The sequence below is a fragment of the Macrobrachium nipponense genome, chromosome 43, assembly GCF_015104395.2.
Source record: "Macrobrachium nipponense isolate FS-2020 chromosome 43, ASM1510439v2, whole genome shotgun sequence".
NCBI lineage: Eukaryota > Metazoa > Arthropoda > Malacostraca > Decapoda > Palaemonidae > Macrobrachium > Macrobrachium nipponense.
The window spans coordinates 6,764,367-6,783,067 of NC_061104.1; the positions used below are offsets into that span (position 1 = coordinate 6,764,367).

Below are 18,701 nucleotides of genomic sequence, written 5' to 3' on the forward strand. Positions count from 1 at the left end.
TAACATTCTAAGACATGTCTTGACTCAGCAGTGTTCACAATCACTACACGTTTCGTTTGACTAAATATTGAAAAGATACTTTCTGACTCTCGCAAGAGAGGTTAAAATGCATGCAAAAGTTGTTTTCTTACTGTTGAATCTGGTGAGGAAAAAATGATGTTCATGTGATAAGAAATTGTGTATCCCTGACGAGAAATGCAGGCCAGGGCCTTCCCCGTCAGAAACTACATGTTTTCCATGTCTCTTTCCTGACAGTTCTCCCTAGGTAGGCGTCGTCACAGGACCCCCCTGTTTACCCGTTCATTATGTCTAGGTATGGAACCTCCCTCTGCACTATATATGCTCTCTTACCCAAAGACAGACGTCGCTATGGGGATGTGTTTTTATATGCAAATTTTTTTGCGACATTTTCCTTTTAAAAAGATAATCCTATCTATATTTTTTGCAAGTCATAGCTCTTATGAAAACAGAAAAATAATGCATTTTTCATTGCAGTCAGGCCCAGTGCAGCTTGCAAACTTATTATTTTATTTTTTGTAATTTTAGTCATTGAATTGATGATGATGTTGTGCATGTCTGGAAGCTGAAGCAATGGAACAAACCGCTTTTTGCTTCGCTTTGAGAAGCCTCTCTTTTGGAACTCCTAAGAGTTACGTCCTTTAGACGCTGCAGTCGCATTTGACAAGAACATATTCTGAAGGATGTTTAGTAGCAGCTTGTGTACATCAGTAAAAATAAGTTGCATTGCAATGTTTTTGCTGCTATGGCAGTTTTTTTTCGTAAACAGAATATAATGCTTCCTTTTACTCTGCTTCCATGTTTTCCTGTAGGGGATTGTAACTTGCATTTATATAAACGCCATATAACGTTAGGATTGTGATGCTTGGTTGCTAGGATACAATATATATAATATATATATATATATATAGATATATATATATATATATATTATATAATATATATGTGTGTGTGTAAATTTTCATCACATCACCGTGATTCATATACATGCATTAAGCTACAAATGTACTTAAATATCCAATTCGCTGTACCTCGGAATTAATATATTTTCATTTATGTTAACCGAGGGGGAATTTTTTAGTTGATAATAATTTCGTCCTCTCGTGGAATCAAACAAGCGGACAGAGGAGAAATCAGGACTTCAGTGAAGTTACCAACTCGGCCAACAAGAGGGCGAAATTATCACCAACTAAAAAAGTTCCCCTTCGGTTAACATATATGAAAATATAATAATTCCGAGGTAGAGCGAATGGATATAAAAGGTCATTTGTAGCTTAATACATATAAATATATATATATATAGTATATATATATAGATAGTAAATATATATATATATATAGTATAGATATGCACATATATATATTATATATATATATTAGATATATATATATATATATATATATATATATATATAGTATATTATATGCACACATATATATATACATATATAATATATATATATATATATATATATGTGTGTGTGTGTGTGTGTGTGTACATATAAATACATATATATACACACACATTATATATATATATATATATATATATATATATATATATATTTTTATATATATATATTAGGGTTCACCACACGATGGATAAATGTGTGTGATATTCTGCCGCCCCATTCCACGAAACTACTGTATAGTACACCGTTGAAGAAGGGACTTTTACGATAAAAGATTAAAATATTTGTCAATTTGTTCAGTTCAGAAAGGTCTCTGAAAATCTCTTGATTTCGTTGCTTTCTTTCCGATTTTCTTTGTGTCTTTTTGCTCAACTTCTGCCTTGTGATTGTATATGCGCCTTTTTAACCCTTTGGCCAAAGTTCTGTATGTCCATTATTAGATTTTTCAACGTGCCAAGTTGAATGTAGAATTGTCTGTATTGCTGCTTCATTTCTGCCTTCTGTTGACAAAAAATATTGCACTCATGATGACAGGATACAGATTTATTACTGTTGTATTCCATTGTCCATCGTATGCAGGTTTGATGGCTTTACTCAGTATGTGAATTTTCTTTAAGTTTTTATATATGTATAATGTACTTGAATATGAGAAGTTAGGTGACTTCCTCTTTCCCCCTTATAGATATGTGATCATGAAATTGAACATTATCTCCCATTATTCATATTTATGATGCTATTAAATCTCGTCGTGTTTGAAGGTATTTGCTGTTATACGCGTACCCAAATTACCCCTAAGAAACGCCTTGGTTAATACATATAGGTTATCGGTAAAGCGAACACTCTGGATAATGCAGTCGTATCAGGAAATATTTACCGAACTGCAAATAGAGTCTACAAAGGGGAGAGACGACCTCTCATTAGAGCTGGATGATGGTAAATGATTCCTAGGGGGCTGCCTCCCTCGTGCCTCCTAGAATATTCCCTCTTACCATGGGAAGACTCTCTCTCTCTCTCTCTCTCTCTCTCTCTCTCTCTCTCTCTCTCTCTCTCTCTCTCTCTCTCAGGATATGGCAGTCGCGTTTTCTATTTAGATTAAAATTGTTTCCCATCTCTTATTTCATACGAAAACGAGAAGTCAATTTGACTTTGCATATCAGTGCCCTTATTTACAGTTTAATCTTCAGTGGTGTTAGCGTTTTTGCATGGGAGCGAAAAAAGGCTTCATGAACGCGTCCAGTTGTCGTAGCTTTTTAAGCTGGCTTATCCCTGGACCCCTTTTAGGTGATCTCCTCTTCGTTGCGACAGGTTTCTTGACGCTGTTTTGGGGAATGGGGAAAGTGTCTCTGTTCGTTCCCAACTTTTTAAATGGCCAGGTCTTGACTTCATCAATCTTCTCTCTCTCTCTCTCTCCTCTCTCTCTCTCTCTCTGGCTGTGTGTATGTGCGTGTGTGTAGGCTCGTGGAATTCTTTTCAGTTTCAGTACCTTATCGTTTCTAGATGAAAACTACATGGATTTTTTTTCAACGTATTTCTCGGACACACCTTATTACCTTATTATTCTCTTATGCTGAAGGTTTGTTGATGTAGTGTTATGGCATCCATCGAAGATTGTGAAGGGTAATGTTTTCGTTATATGAATATTTCTCCATTTTCCTATTATGGAAAGTACTTTGCCGCTTTGCGCGTTTCTTTGGGTAACATGAATCTTTTAAGTGACGGTCTCGGCGATCTCCATTTTAGTGTATAAAAGTTATCCGTAATTCGGTGGTTCATCATTCGAATGGAATTGACTGAATTATTGCTTTACAAAATGGTTCTCGTTTTGGCATTTTCCTCGGAGCAGACTTCTTCAGGATACGTTAACTTGTTTGATCAGAGAATGGGTATTTTTAATGTAAGGCATCGATTCTTAATATCTCTTTTAAAAACTTCCCTTATAAAGCCAAGAGACAATATATTAATGAAGCATTTGCGCATCTTCAGTCAGCTTGAAACTTAATTTTACTGAAGTGAGAAGAAAGTTGCTTTTGATTGACGCGGTCGTGATGGTTGGTATTGGTATTTCATAGATGCTGACGCAGCCTTGTGGCTGGAACAGCTGTTACAGAGTTATGTAAAAGTATTTTACTTATAAGTAAACTCAGGTATTCGTTGGCGTATGCCGCTAAATGGATGATATAGAATTCCTTTAATCGAAGGTATTTTTCCTTGAAATGTTACTGTTTGGCGATGTTCATTTGTTCAGATTCTCAGTATCTCAAGTTTTTGTTTATGGAGTTTTTTTCGATTTCGTCAGATAATTATTGGCAAAAGATAATGATGACAAGTGTAAAGTATATAAGATGTTAATGAAGTAGGAAAAAAAAATACTCGCTGACCGATTAGATAATCAACTGGGATTAGACACGCATAACTTTCAACTGCCCTGACACTTATACTCTGTTTTTTTTCCATCTGTCCATCCGCCTGTGGTTTTTGTATATGGTAACACTGCGTCTCGGGCTTTAGATAGTTACATTCAGCTTACATTCAACGATTATAATAATATCCTATTTCGAATATTAACGGTGTAATTCGCATACAGTAAATTATGAAAACACTTTTCAGTTGCAAATGTACACCCAGATATCCTTTTATTTACCTAAAACTTACACATAGCGTAATTATCTAAAGCCCGGGACGCAGTGTTACCATACAAAAACACCACAGGCGGATGGACAGATAAAAAAACAAACAAACAGAGTATAGTTGAGCAGTTGATACACCTATGATTAGAATGCTGTTATTCTTTACGCTGAAGACTTTTCAGGTGTAAAGAGCCTTTTGCTCCATTTTCATCTGTACTGGCACCCACCCTGAGGGTCATTTTTAAGTCTAGCGTAGGCCTGTGCTGGTCATAACCCCTTTCGAAAGAAAACTGCATGAAGAAGCAAGCATGGCAACACGTTCTTTCCAATGTTTTTTTTTATCAAGTAATCCCCTGCCACTTCCGTGTTCCCGTAGAGTGTGATGGACAGCGATGATGAAGAGGAACGTAGCAGCGGTTGTGGGGGTGGGAGGGGTATGGCCATGCCAATGTGTGCCCGTGGTACTTCTCCCCCATCTTCTGTGTATCGCAAGGTAGTTCAGGAAACCGATTACGATACCCACGACGGCATGAAGGCCCTCACTAAAGCTGCTTATAGTTATGGGTAAGTTTAGTATTATTGTTATTATTATTATTGTAGATAAAATTCATCACTGCTTAAAGTTAGGGTAAAAGTATTGTTTTTTGTTTTAATGTTTTTGTTGTTTTGTTAATAAGAGAGGCACTTGTCATCCATAAGCTAAAGTTTAGTGCAGATTATTTTTACTTGAATATTTAGAAACTAACAGTTTTAACAAGCTTTGCCGAGAATGTCTCACAAAGAGAAGCACATGATTTTATATTTAGCGTAATTTTTGAAAATGTAGAATACGGTCTTATTAAGAGACAATTTCAGTGATATCTTGGAAACCATACTAGTTTTAGTTGCTTACTTAAAGAAGCAATCTATTATGATGAACTGTGACCCAAATTAAATTACTCTCTTTAAATTCTGTGCTTAAAAATCTTAAGCCAATGCTAATTTATTTTCGAAAATTGACTACATTTAAGTTTAATAGATGAATATGTAAGGCATGTACCAGTTTCTAGTAAATTGTTTTATCTTGTTTGCTGTAATTCCACAGCTATGTATATGTATATCCATTTAATGTTGAAAAGTTGTCTGTTCTCAACTTTAGTTATTATTCGTAATTTACATGCATGCTTTCATTGAGCTGCAGAAGTATATACTTGCATAATTTGTTTTTAGTCGTCGTCGTCTTTCGAGCTTATTATTCCGACTGTACAGCAGGGTTGGCTGCACAAGTCAACTTCCTCCATCTATTTCTATTCTTTGCATCATCTTCCCCCAATCCCACCTCACCACATCCATCACCACATCCATCCATCTGATCTGCTGATGCCCCACACTCCTCCTCCTCCTCCTCCTCCTCCTCCTCCTCCTCCTCCTCCTCCTCCTCCCCCATCACTGGCATATTCTTAGCTCTCTTGATTTATTCCACCTCCTATCTTCTTATTACATACATGGCCATAGTATCTCAGATGAGCCTCCCTAGCCTTCTCCTTGACATATACCACACATTCTTCTTATATCTTGACTCTCCCTCCTTTCCAGTATTGATATTCCAGCAATCCATCTGACCATCCTCATCTCGGTTCTTTCCAACAATCCCTCTTCTTTCCTCTTCAGTGCCCAAAGTTTCTGTCCTATACAGAAGTATGGGCCTAATAACTTCCTTTATAATTATTTACTAGGATTTTAACTCAATTCTTTTTTAGATTTGTCTTTACGCATGTACTGAATCATTTTCATTCATTTCTGTTTACTTTCATATGCAGAACATTACCCCGCATCCATAGCCATAAGTCGGCTAGCCTGCCGGCCCGTGGGAAGGATGCTGACACTCCACCTGTCCTGGATCTCTTGAGGGTGGTACCCGAAGACCTCGCCACCCAGATCACTAGGATGGATTTCCCCGTCTTCAAGTAAGTCTATCATTCCATCTGTTCCTTTGTTGTGATAGTTACCTCGTCATTCTAATGATTTATTTTGCTGTGATGCTTGCCTACTTTTCCTTACTTACATATTTATATTTGAAGTAGGTAAGAATCTCTCTATATTGTTATTTTTGGGGAAAAGAGATACAAAAATATAAATTTTTCAATGATGACGAGTGTAGTCATAGGGAATGATTTATAATTTTTTCTTGCAAATAAGAAATGGTCATTTTTATTTTAGTGGTTATTTTTCTGTATACATACTGATTTTGCAGTTTTTGTTTCTGCCTCATGATTGATTTTTTACTTATTAGTCTTGCTGGTTGGCAGAACTGCCATTTTGATTTTTTATCTGTTGTTTATCATAGGTCAAACTTCTTTCTTTGCATTAGGGTATTTCTTTCTTATTATAATTTGTGATGCACTTATGTGTTACTCCATTTGTCATCTTCAGTAGTATGATTGAATGAATATTCAAATTAATATTTTATTCATCCGTTTGCTATTTAGTAGGAGCACCAATAGCTGTTGATGAGGTCTGTATTGGAGATGTGGTGGTATCATTGAAATAAACTGAATTTATAAGAAATATGAATGTTAGTTTATCTTATAGAAAAGTTGACTATGCAAGATATTCAAAATCCCTTATTAAGCCCTGATAAATGGATGTGGAATTACAATTCCCATGATTCCTGTTAAGTAAACTTCAGAGTGAGTGTTGTCAATGTCTGTGCCCAAGAAACTATAAAATTCCGTACGTGAAAAGATATGCTGTAATAACCATTAATTAAGGACAGAATGAAATAAAAGATGTTATAATTCAATTATTTTATTACAACTTCATCTACAGTATTATAGTTATGCAAGTCCTTAAATTGATTTAATTGGTACGAAGAATTGAAATTTTTTTAAGGCTATGATAAAATTATTCTTATAATGTTTCAAACAGGCAACATAAGGCATTTTAATGCCTAGAAAATACATGACATTGATGATGATATTAGATATACTATACGTTCTTAAAAAAGAAAACAAGGTGAACAATGACTTTCTCAGTAAGAAATGTCATATAGAAAACAGTCAATCCTTTTTTATTTCATGAATAATATCATATTGATTAGAAGCTTTATTCCATTGTTATGCGGTGCAGATCCAGTGATGAGGTGTACTGTACAAAGCACATTAAAATGAAAGTTGATTTAAGCTTTTTATCAGAAAACCAAATATTTTCTCCGTGAGTATTGTGGCAGTAAACTAGAATTTAGATGAAGATTTAATTTGATATTTGCATAAATTGTCATGTAACTTTTTTAACTGAAGACTCATGAAGCAAGTACATAAGCTTCATGAAATTTTAATTCAGATTAAATTCATGTATTTTGTATAATTTTCTTTTGCTCTTATTGAAAAGAATTATTTTAATCCTTTTTAATTGCCTTATGGACATGATTCTCAATGACAGTTCTAGAGCTCCCTGTGTTACGTATTGCATAAGATACTTATTTTTAACCTTCTACACAGTAATTTGCATCTATGCATTGTTTTTGGGGAGAATATTGTGAGACACCTTTTTTTTTTTTTTTTTTTTTTATCATGAAGCATACGACTGAAAACCTCTTGATTTTGTCCAGCTTGTGTAACTACATACTCTTTTAAAATGTTCACAGAGCCATCACCCCAGAAGAGCTGACCTCCTGTGGTTGGACGAAAAAAGATAAATTGAAATCTGCCCCCAATATTGTGGAGTTCACTCGAAGATTTAATCATGTAAGTAAATTCATTTTATCTCCAGGTCTGAATATCACATTCTGATGAAAGCGTATTGTAGCTCATGATTTGTACTGCTAGGAATGGCATTATTTTTTTTTTATTTTAGTGAAGAAATGTTAAATTACCATATGTTACTTTCATGATTTTGATTAATAAAAATTTGGTAGAGCTTGTCGTAGGGATATATATATATATATTTTTTTAATAGGCTTGGTAACCTTAATTCATATGCATGAAGTGACTATGGTAGTAACTTTTGGTGCTGTCAGATACTAACTTTATTGCTAAAATCTTTTTTTATATTAAATAAAAGCTGAAACACTTGAAAACAATTATATTATAATATTACAAGTTTGCATAATCTTAACTATAGATTTACTTCAATAGGATTGATTAATGAAAGGAATACAAAAATACTTGAATTGCAAAGTATGTTGGTGATCTTAATGCTAGGAATAGTATCGAATCAGCTTTAAGGATTTTGATTGAGATAAAAACCACAGTTTAATCGTAGAATGATTAAGTCACACATTTCATTGCTGAAATAATTTTAGCTGTAAAACATGACTTTTATTGCTCAGTTATGTATTGATTTGAGGATGCATTTGTTACACTGATGATAATGTACAGAGTTTGTGGAGTTAATAAGTTGCTGATTGCTTGGGATCCTAATGATAAGTGCCTAGAGGGTTGGGTACATATATTTTTATGGATTACTATATGCTGTGGCATTTGTATTGAGGGTCCTAGTTTTTATGGGATATTTGCTGTACCTGTGCGTTTAACATCTTGTGTATTTGATAGATTATAGGTTAAAAGATAAGTACATATGTTTAAATAATAATAGTTTTCTTCTTGATCTTTTTTAGATCAGTTTTTGGGTTGTCCGAGAAATACTTAACGCAGGAGGAGCAAAACAGCGTGCTGAGATGATGGGACATTTCATTAAAGTAGCCAAGAAACTCAATGAACTCAACAATTTTCACTCACAGTTTGCCATCGTTAGTGCCCTGCAATCTGCGCCCATTTACAGGTAAGGTGTACTCAAATAAAATTATTTGCTTCTCTATTTTTTTATATCTTAACATATTCACAAACATACGTTTGTGAATATGTTGACTCTTTAATGAAAGATAGTAATACCTACAGTTAGGTCTTTCGAGTTTTGACATTTTCAATGTTTCAGGGGTCTTTGTTCAAAATTATAAAGGGAAAGATAATTTATATCAGTGTATGCATCTTTATGTCAGTCAGGAGGAAATGTTAAAATGCTATGTGAATATGAAAGTCAATAAAAAATTGTGAAAATCACAGATTTTTTTTTAGATATATGCAATCATTAAAAAGTATGGAAAATAGGATGGATATGTTAAATATCTAAGTAATGATGAAAAGATTGTCATTGTAGCTTATTCTCTTAGCCTAAGTGTCACCCACCAGGTAGGTGCTGGTATGTAGGTATAGTAAAGTAATACGTAATTTTTTTGGTTTTTCATTATACATATATATAGTTATGTAAATACGTATTTATAAAAAAAGACCAGAAAATAAACTATGAAAGATCTTGTTGTATGCATATTAGCACCATTATGGCCTTACTTATAAGAAGGTATAAGGTGTTTTGGTAATTTTTGTAAAAGGCTTATTTGACATGAATAATTTTTCATCTTACATGAGGTAGTATCAATCTTTCAGAATATGATTCTTATTGTAAATCAAATGGGAGATATTTTAAAAGTTTCAGATTGAATTAGTGATCAATTTTATTAAAGATATTGTGATACAGGATAATTTTAAAAGTTTCAGAGTGAATTAGTGATAAATTTATTAAAAATATTGATACAGTATATAAGTGAAGATGAAAATTGCAATTTAAAAATAAGCTCAAGCTGTATCTAAACAATGATTGGAAACAGAAACTTACATCTTGTAGGCTATATGAATTTATTGCAGTTGCTACCAAAGCTTTTGTGGAACATTTCTTTCTGCCATCAGTGCTAAGAGTGAGGCACAAAACCAATTACATTAGAGAATAAAAAAAATAAATCTGGTAATGTATAAATTTGTAATTTTTTTTTTTTTTACATCAATAACTTGAACGAGCCTTTTTGGTAATTTTAGTCATTATATCCTATGGAAAGTCTTGCCAATAGAGATTACTGGGAATGACTTTTACTTGGTTGCTCCCTTCTTCGTTTTTATATTTTTACTTCATATTTGATACTTATATAAAGGGAAATAATGAAGTACCTTTTTAGTGTATAAGAAAAGAGTTTTTTGCAAATGCTAGTGATTTGACCTTGTTCATTTTTATTTTACTGTAGTATAATGTATTAAATGAGGAATTTCATATATACAAAGATTTCCTTTGGTCAGTATTGTACTTCTAAGTTTTGCTGAAAGTATTTGTAGGTTAAGTTCTTATACTAAATTGAAATTTTTTACAGATTAAACAAGACTTGGGCTGCTCTCTCCCGTAAGGACCGGCAACATTACGAGAGGATGAGCGAATTATTTAGTGATAAGAATAATTGGGAACAACTTAGAAGTCATGTTAATAGTCTGAAACTTCCTATGATTCCGTACCTTGGTAAGTAGTACTGAAAAATTACAGTTCAGTTTTGTGTTTGCAATAACAAAACACTTACAGGGAGATTATTTTGATGTTATTGAAATTTGTCAGTTTATTTCAGGATGGATTGTATTGTTCATTGTAAACAGTTTAAATGATTTTTTATACTAAACTTGCTCTGCAATAGTTCCATGCTCTTCTTACCATTTGTAACTTGAAGACTGCATTGATACTTGTACTATTGGGTTTAAAGAATGCCTTATGTTTTTAAGGTTCTTAGGATAGTACAGTAATATAACATAATTGTAAAATTAGTATATATACTGTGTACTTCACTGTTACAGTATATTGAATGAAGGCAGGGCTCCTGTATGAAGTGTACTAATAATTTAGAAAACTATCGTGTGCTAAAGATAATTTTACCACTTGGTATTTTTTCAAAATTTCATGGATAAAGAACATCGTTAAAAATTTTTTTCATCACTTTTTTTAAATACCTACAAGTATGTAGCCTTTGGGTGAGAGATGTTTTGCTATCGCAATCCCAGTGATAATTTTGAAAAATTAATTTGGGTAAAGGTACTAGATGGTATTCATAATTCTTTGGGGCATCACTTTGCCCCCCTAGCTGCATTGCTTTTTCTGTTTTTGCGTTTCATCTGTTTTTTTTTTTTTTTTTTATTCACATCTGTACTAACTGCCCAGATTTATTACTTTGCTCCAATTTCACCTTGCTCCTCATGAGCCCTATTGGAGTTTAGGAATGTTCATAAGTCTGTGTCTTAAATGAGGGTAGTCATGCCCTTTGGAGGTACAAGAATCAAAGACTGGGGTATGGGAGACGTTTATCTTCAGTGTTGTTTTTCTTTAAATATTTTCAATGAAATTTTTGTCATCTACTTTCATGCGTTGTTCCTGGCTCTCCATATGTAATGTAAAACCAAACTACTGCATTGACATGTTATGAAGTCATACTAGCATATAATATGACTGGTGATAAGGGTTATTGCATCAGGGAATATGGGGACATTGTAGAATCCAGCTGAAGTATAGAAAATGAAAAAGTATTCAGGTCAAGTTTCAACTTACTCCCTTTTCTAAAAATTCATACACTGCACTTTCTTTTAGTGAGTATTTATCTTTGATATTCCAGGCCTCTTCTTGACTGATTTAGTATATATAGATATGGCCCATCCCCATTTTGGTGGTCTGGAGAGTGAGCAGCGGCAGCTAAAGATGAACAACATTCTGAGAGTTTTGGCAGATTATCAGCAGTCTGATTATTCTGCTCTTCCTCATCTGCAACATGTCCAGACATATTTAGCATCTGTTAGATATATAGAAGAACTACAGAAGTTTGTGGAGGATGATCATTATAAGTATGTTAACTTTGTATCAAGTTAATTTTGGTTGAATATGTTCAATGAAGTAGTGTTCTTGTTGAAATGACCTGATCCCCTTTGTTCTGTATGATATTATAAGAGAATAATTCATTACAGGTTGTCACTTCAGCTTGAGCCAAACACTCCAAGCAGTAGTCAGAGTGCCAGCAAAGACAGTGTTAGTGATGTAGCTGGAGGGATCAATTCCTTAAATCTCTCTCCGGCACGAGTAAGTGGCGGTAGGCCACCTGCTCCTCCTCCCACCTATTCCTGCCCAGCACATGGACCACAAGCAAAATTTGTACCTGGTCACAGGAAAGCACGTAGTCTAGGAACAAAGTGAGTCCCGCATGAATTTCATATTTTGGAAACAAATATGTACTGTACTGTACAGAATTGGTCCATCTATCTTTACAATTAATTTATTGCAGTTTGGAGTTTTCATGTAATTTTTATATAAATTTCTGTTCATTGTTGCACCTTGCAAGAGATTTTTAAGTTTCAAAGCTTGGAAGGCTGTTAATACACATTTTATTAATTCATTGGGATTTGTATAAGTATATTGTGTTTATCCCTAATGGCACATTCCTACATTAAACCATGACATGGCTGCCATTGTGGTGTTTTTCACATATCTGTCTGTTCACTAAGGACTGAATTTTGTTCCGTATGCTTCATTTTAATGTATTGCAAGTGAGAGCATTTCCCTTGAGTGGTTTACAGTTACACTGTAGTGAAGCCAACAGAGGATGTTTGATGATTGGCAAGGCCTTGCTAAGTGTCTGGATACTATGAAATAATTGCCCCTCATTCGGAAACAAATCCTTTGCTCTACCCCTAGCATGTTCTGGAAATTTTTAGTTTTGGGGTTATTCAAGTTTATGATAGTAATTAAGATTAATGTAGACTGTATAATAAAGACAATTGTTGTCATATTATAGTGCTTGGGCTCCAAAATTATTGTATACAGATAAATAGCAATGCCTGTGCTGGTTTGGATGCAGCCTTAGTTTATACAGATATGGCAGAATCTCCCATTAGTTACTGACAGGGACAAGAAAAGTGAATTTTCATTTAGAGTGCTGCTTCTTTTAACCAGTGACACATTTTAGTTGAATTTGGTTAACATTGCTGCCATTAATTACTGAGTGAGCAGTTTACGCAAGTCACTTATCACATGACAAGTTTATGAAATGGAGGCCTTTTATTTTTCATATTTTTTCTAATACATGTTTCACAATACAGTTTGTTATTGGCACTATATTTACATTAGTTTTTGTCAGAGAGAATTGAGAAAATATTCATACTTTTTCAGAGACAAACCATAGTCCTAGTTTTGGTGTTTTGATCGTGATTAAGAGCTTAGTTGTTTGTGGTAGGGATGACCTCTCTGTCACAAGTATTTGTTGCTTGCAGGTTGCACTACACACAGCATTTTCTCTCTAAGTACAGTTAAGAAGTAAAGTTTTTCGGTTTTAATGACATAATAATTGTTGTGAATAAATGTCACAATTCAACACTGGTTTTTCAATTTTTGTTATAGGAAAAGTGATGTTGCTAAAGTATGAATTTTAATTCATTATTGTAGAATTATCCAGCTTAAAATCATACAGCTATTCTTGTGTTGACGTATTGCATGAGAAGAGAGTTTTTGTTACTGGATCTCAATGTGAATTGATACAAACATTGATAAATTCCATACACTGTATTGTACTTTGAAATATTTTGAAAAATACAAAACCAGTTGATGTGATGTAACCATGGCAAACTATATTATTGCATTGTAGTAGTCAACCAGCTCTTTGAGTTTCAAGTATTTTAACTCAGTGGTCTGGTTCATTTTTTTATGATAAAAGATTTTTGTTATAAATCTGAGAATCACATCTTGAAACTGACAATGTTTACATTTACATTGTAAATACCGTAGTCACCAAAATCTGGAAATATTTAAGGTTTCTGAAGATCTGTGCTGTGTCATTTTTTACTCTTAGTAGGTTTCAAGGTGAGCTCAAAGTTCATTCAGTGACTGTAAAACAAATTAATTCCTTAAAGTACATTAATTTTTTAATAAAATTTTGGATTAGTGATATTTATTTCCTACTATTTTCTGTAGATTGGCCAGGCTGAATTTAGTTGGTCTTACATGGTGGATTATTGCATAAATACTTCAACAATATAACCAATGCAGTAGCAGTAGAACCCATTTGTGATACTTCACACATTGACAAAAAAAAATTATAATTTTTGTTACAATATTTTGAAGTCTTCATATTTTAGATGATTTTGAGTTTTTGCTAATTTGAGATTTAGCTGTGGTCTGTAAGTTGACAATAGTTATAACAGTGCCAAGTTTGGTGGCCTTCATTAGAAGATGAGAATGTGATAAGTGACCTCAGATGTGTTGCGCTCTTTTAATGAGTTCTCTTTAGATGCTAAGTTTAAATTATATGTTTGCCTGATTGTGCAGCAAAGATTAAATTGTTCCTACCAAAATATCCTGCCACTGATGCCATGAACCCCCTTGTCCCATACATTGCTGCCATGCTAGATTTCGGAGTATGAGTCTCCCACGCAATCTCCATCGCTCGGAACCCCAGAGTCAGGGGGCAGACCGCTTCGGGTGAGTCCTGCACCAGTGCTTGACTTGAGTTGGCCTCCCTTGGTTTTTGTGTTTTGTTACGTTTGTTTTGTTTGGTTTTCCCAGATCCGCACGCCTCCACATCCTTTAATTGCACAACAATTTCTTTTATGGACTTCTTCCAGGCACCTGCTGAAATGCTACTTAAACCATTTAAGACATTTAGTGGAACTTTTTGTTTGGGATGGTTTGTCTTTGGTTTCTTTTTATTTCATAATTTAGCCCTTTTTAAACATTTTCAATTTGGTTCCTGAGCCACACACCTTAAAGTTCCTACCATTAAATTGGATGGCTGAATTTCCCTGATGGTGTTAGCCCTTGTTTCCCATTTTTATGTTTTCCCTGGTTATTTCATTTGTTTCTTATTTGAAAAATTTAAATTGATTTAGCCTTTGAATTTATGTCAGAACACCCACATATTGCAGAAATTCATGTTAGTCGTCTTGTCAAAATTTAGTCAGTACTTCAGAGATTCAAGAACCATAAGTGATCCTAATAAAGATTCGATCTATTATTTTACTCAAGACACCTAACTGGATATTTCTGCTACTGCTAGTAAGCTTTCAGTGCATTTGTAAGGTGAATGCATGTATAATACTTGCAGTTAATACTATACTTTTTTCAAATATTAAATGTCTAGTAGAATTTGTTTAATCATAGGCTTTCTCTTCAGCATTGGAAATATTGATGATTCATAGTGCATACCTATAAACTGGTCATGAACTGTAGAGCATTTAATTTTATGAGTGTCTTGTTTGGATATGAACCATGATAATGAACTGATTGATTTTAAGGGGTAAATTACAAATATCCTGTGTTGGTTCATATCAAGACTGACTTTTGTGCTAATGGGTATATAGTCATTTAAAATATTAATCATAGTTTTGAAATGTTTAAGTGATTAATAGAGGAAAGCTGTCTATACGTAATTGGATTAGGCTTAATTTCTGTTCAGTAGTGTACAATATGCAGGTTGCTCAAAGTTACAAAAAGAAGTAAACTTATTTGAATCAGACGAAATTATGGCTACCATATATATGTTGGTACTTTTGGTTTACATATTAAAATTTGCTACCAGAATGCTCATAACTAACATTCTTGCATTTTTCAATTTTGTGTATTAATTGAATGATAAATACAGTACAGTATTCTCACAATAACCGGACCATTTAGTGTCATTGATATGGCAGTGAGTCTGTCCAGTTCTCTTTCCACTGTCTGCAAAAGTGCTCTGAATGCAGATTCCTACATGAAAACAGTAGAAAAACTGCATTGTTTCCAAGATACTGACTTTGTAACAAGATAAGCTTTATAAAGCATTATTGCAAGTAGCTCTAAAATCAAGATGAGCTAGTTCCGAATGTGGTTAAGGTATAACACTGTACCTTTTTAACAAAGCCAAATATTGCATGTACATAGTATATACAGAATTGAGTGTGAAAATGTAAGATACAATCTTCTGTAATGTATTTTAACATATACTGATCCCAGTACGTATTTGTAACTTCAATGAAAAATTTAAAATCAATTTTAGCAAATTTTTATCTTCAAAATTAGTAGAATGGTTTTTTATTCATGGGGTTATCATATTAAGGATCCTTTCTTTGACAAGGAGTGAGAATTTTCTATAAACATTTGTGAAAATTTCATTGGATATACAGTCACCTCTCAATTACTAGGGTTACATTCCTGGAGAGCTCGCTTTATTTAAAAATGTTTTTCCCATATGAAATAACAGGAATAAGGGGGTTTACATTCCTGGACATGGGGAACTCTGTACTTCTTTGCTAAGTACAACCAAATTGGATAACGGTAACATCCATTTGACTTGTATTTCAACCATCGTACGATAGTAAACAATTACTGTAGTTATGTTATAAACAATGTTATGTAGAATAGGACTGAAATATTTTTATGTAACAACTTTATTTGCTATAGATCAAAGATCAGCAAGGAAATATGCTGTTGAATTTAAACGAAGTTGTAGCTGAAGCTGAGAAAGCGGTTCAAGCTCCTAATGACTACGTATTCTCATGCATGGCACCGAGGATGAAACTCCCGTAAAGTTATGCCATCAAACACAACCATAGATAAAATTGAGAGAAAATAATTGTAATCAAGACTACTGGGTTTGAAACAACAAATTTTACTGTTGTTTTCATGTCAATAAAAGATAATGTAAAGCTCGTATTACAATGAAATCAAGTGAAAATAGCGAACAGAATTAAGTTTTTTTTTTTTTACACAATAAACATGCTCCCAACACAATCTGTTAAAAAAATAATAATTTAGTTCACAACGAGACTTATTCAGGCCATATTTTGACTTAAAAATTCATCATATAATGAAAAATTACTTGTCTTATATAAGTAAAGTATCTAGTTACACTCATTTATACTAACTAGAAGGAAGAAAATTCGCACAGAGTTAAGTTAAATACGGCAAAATAAACTCGCATTTGACATCAGCTGATTTCCAAACCAAAACGTTGACTGCTGTTATTATTTTATAACACAACAATATGAGAATACATACAATATTATTGGATACAGTGAAGTAATGTATAACAACTTTTTGAAAGATTCGTGGAAAAGATGCATATTCGTTACGTGTGTAATTATATGAAGCCACCAGCAGCCTGATATCGCTTAATTCTGCCGATGTTGGAACGAAGCTGATTCTCGTTTCGTGTCCAATTATTTTTTTTTTGTTTTATTAATAAATAAACAAAGCCTTTCGCTTTATTAATAATTTAACAAAGTTTTTTGCTTTATTAATAATTACATACTGTGCTATGCCTTTGTTTATATCAACGGCTGTCGTCTGCAGTGCTGATGCACTGGTGGTTTGAAAACGCTCGGGCGCCAATTTGCGTTAAATCAAAATTTTCGTGTTTTTTTTTTTAAATTTTTAAATATTTTCTAGCGCATGTTAAATCAAAAATGAGTTAATTAAACGTGTTAATTGAGAGGTGACTGTACATGGTAACCTTTTGAGAGTAGTAATTATAATCTTAAAAACATTAGCTGTTTCAGGGAAGGAAATCCAGAAATACATGAATATTTAGGTTTTGGAAAGGCTCTTATGGGGGGTTGCTAAAGTCTTGAAGGCATAAATTAATGTTAGTTATCATTTATAACGAACAATGTTATATAAAACTTTTTATTTGCAAGGGATGATAATGCCTGTCCCAGACATGTCATATATAAACTGATGTTCAGTCCATGGCTGAAGAGGGAATGCTTTTGTGTTGCCCAAATATTTTATCTAATGCTCATCATCAGTTTAGCTTTTTAGTGTTTTATTTCAAGTTGTGGTTTATGTATGCTTCTCTGCAGTTTTATTAAAGTTAAGTCGTTTTCCAGATCTTGTAATTGGATATACACGTATTGAGTTTCTACGTCTTGCTAATCATAGGCAAGAATAATTTGCCATGATTTTGTTTAGCCCCTTTGCCTTATAGAGCCATCTCCTGTCCTCCCCAGTTCCTTCTTGTGATCTAGTCTTAGTAAAATCCTTTATCCTTACAGTCTAACAAGGAAGGAATACTTTAATCAGTAACGCCATCTCTTCCACAGTCACTCATCTCAAAATTCACAAATAGAGTCGGATGGATGGACAACATGCGGCAACTTTCACGTATACTTGAGTCAGATGTATGATGATGATAGCATGCATGTTCTGATGAATGGTTTAATTCATTGGCACCATTATTAAGTGTGTTGTGTTAGGATCACCAATAAGAATGATCTTATCAATTAACGTGCCTTTAAAGTACATACACAGACAATCATTCCTCCATGTGTAGCCCCAAGTCAGATGACCGTCATACTATATTTAGGTCTTGCCACCCTGGCAGTGGGAATGTGTCTTACCATTATTTTGTGTCTCTTGTTCTATTTCTATGGCTTTTTAAATGATGTATAGTTTTCTCTGCTTTCTTGAGCTTCATACCATCCAAGTGAAATTTTGCATTGGCATTCCATTAGTTTTGTGATGATTAGCTAGGCATAATAGAATTTGTAGATAATTCCACTCTGAAAATATTTATATGCACAAGTCGTTTTTACTGTTGTACGTATTGCAATTTTTACCTGATGTATGTATTTGGAATTTAGCATCAATTTATTTTAATTAATGCAAGTACTATTTCACTTTATATTTACAAATATTCTTATCCTTAAAGCTAATGTATTATTCTTCAAGCTAATGTATTATTCCTCAGAAAATTTACTGGTATATTGATGCTGCATATATATACTAGTCAACATTGAATTGAGTGTGGTGTAAAACTTAAAAATGTTCACAGACAAGTATAAATGAG

General features: G+C 33.5%; 1 protein-coding gene across 5 annotated transcripts in view; it reads left to right on the top strand.

Annotated features, from left to right (window-relative positions):
- Nucleotides 1-18,701, top strand: part of LOC135214023 (ras-specific guanine nucleotide-releasing factor RalGPS1-like) — a 210,372-nt gene that overhangs the window by 185,382 nt on the left and 6,289 nt on the right. For 2 of the 5 annotated variants that reach the window (XM_064248133.1, XM_064248135.1), the window contains 9 exons: nt 4,434-4,621; nt 5,857-6,003; nt 7,683-7,782; nt 8,655-8,818; nt 10,233-10,375; nt 11,511-11,736; nt 11,857-12,078; nt 14,288-14,359; nt 17,956-18,033. In XM_064248133.1, coding sequence (XP_064104203.1) covers nt 4,434-4,621; nt 5,857-6,003; nt 7,683-7,782; nt 8,655-8,818; nt 10,233-10,375; nt 11,511-11,736; nt 11,857-12,078; nt 14,288-14,359; nt 17,956-18,033 — 1,340 coding nt within the window. Of the gene's footprint in view, nt 1-255; nt 314-4,433; nt 4,622-5,856; nt 6,004-7,682; nt 7,783-8,654; nt 8,819-10,232; nt 10,376-11,510; nt 11,737-11,856; nt 12,079-14,287; nt 14,360-17,955; nt 18,034-18,701 lie in introns of all 5 variants that reach the window. The other 3 variants (XM_064248137.1, XM_064248134.1, XM_064248136.1) reach the window with 3 other exon arrangements.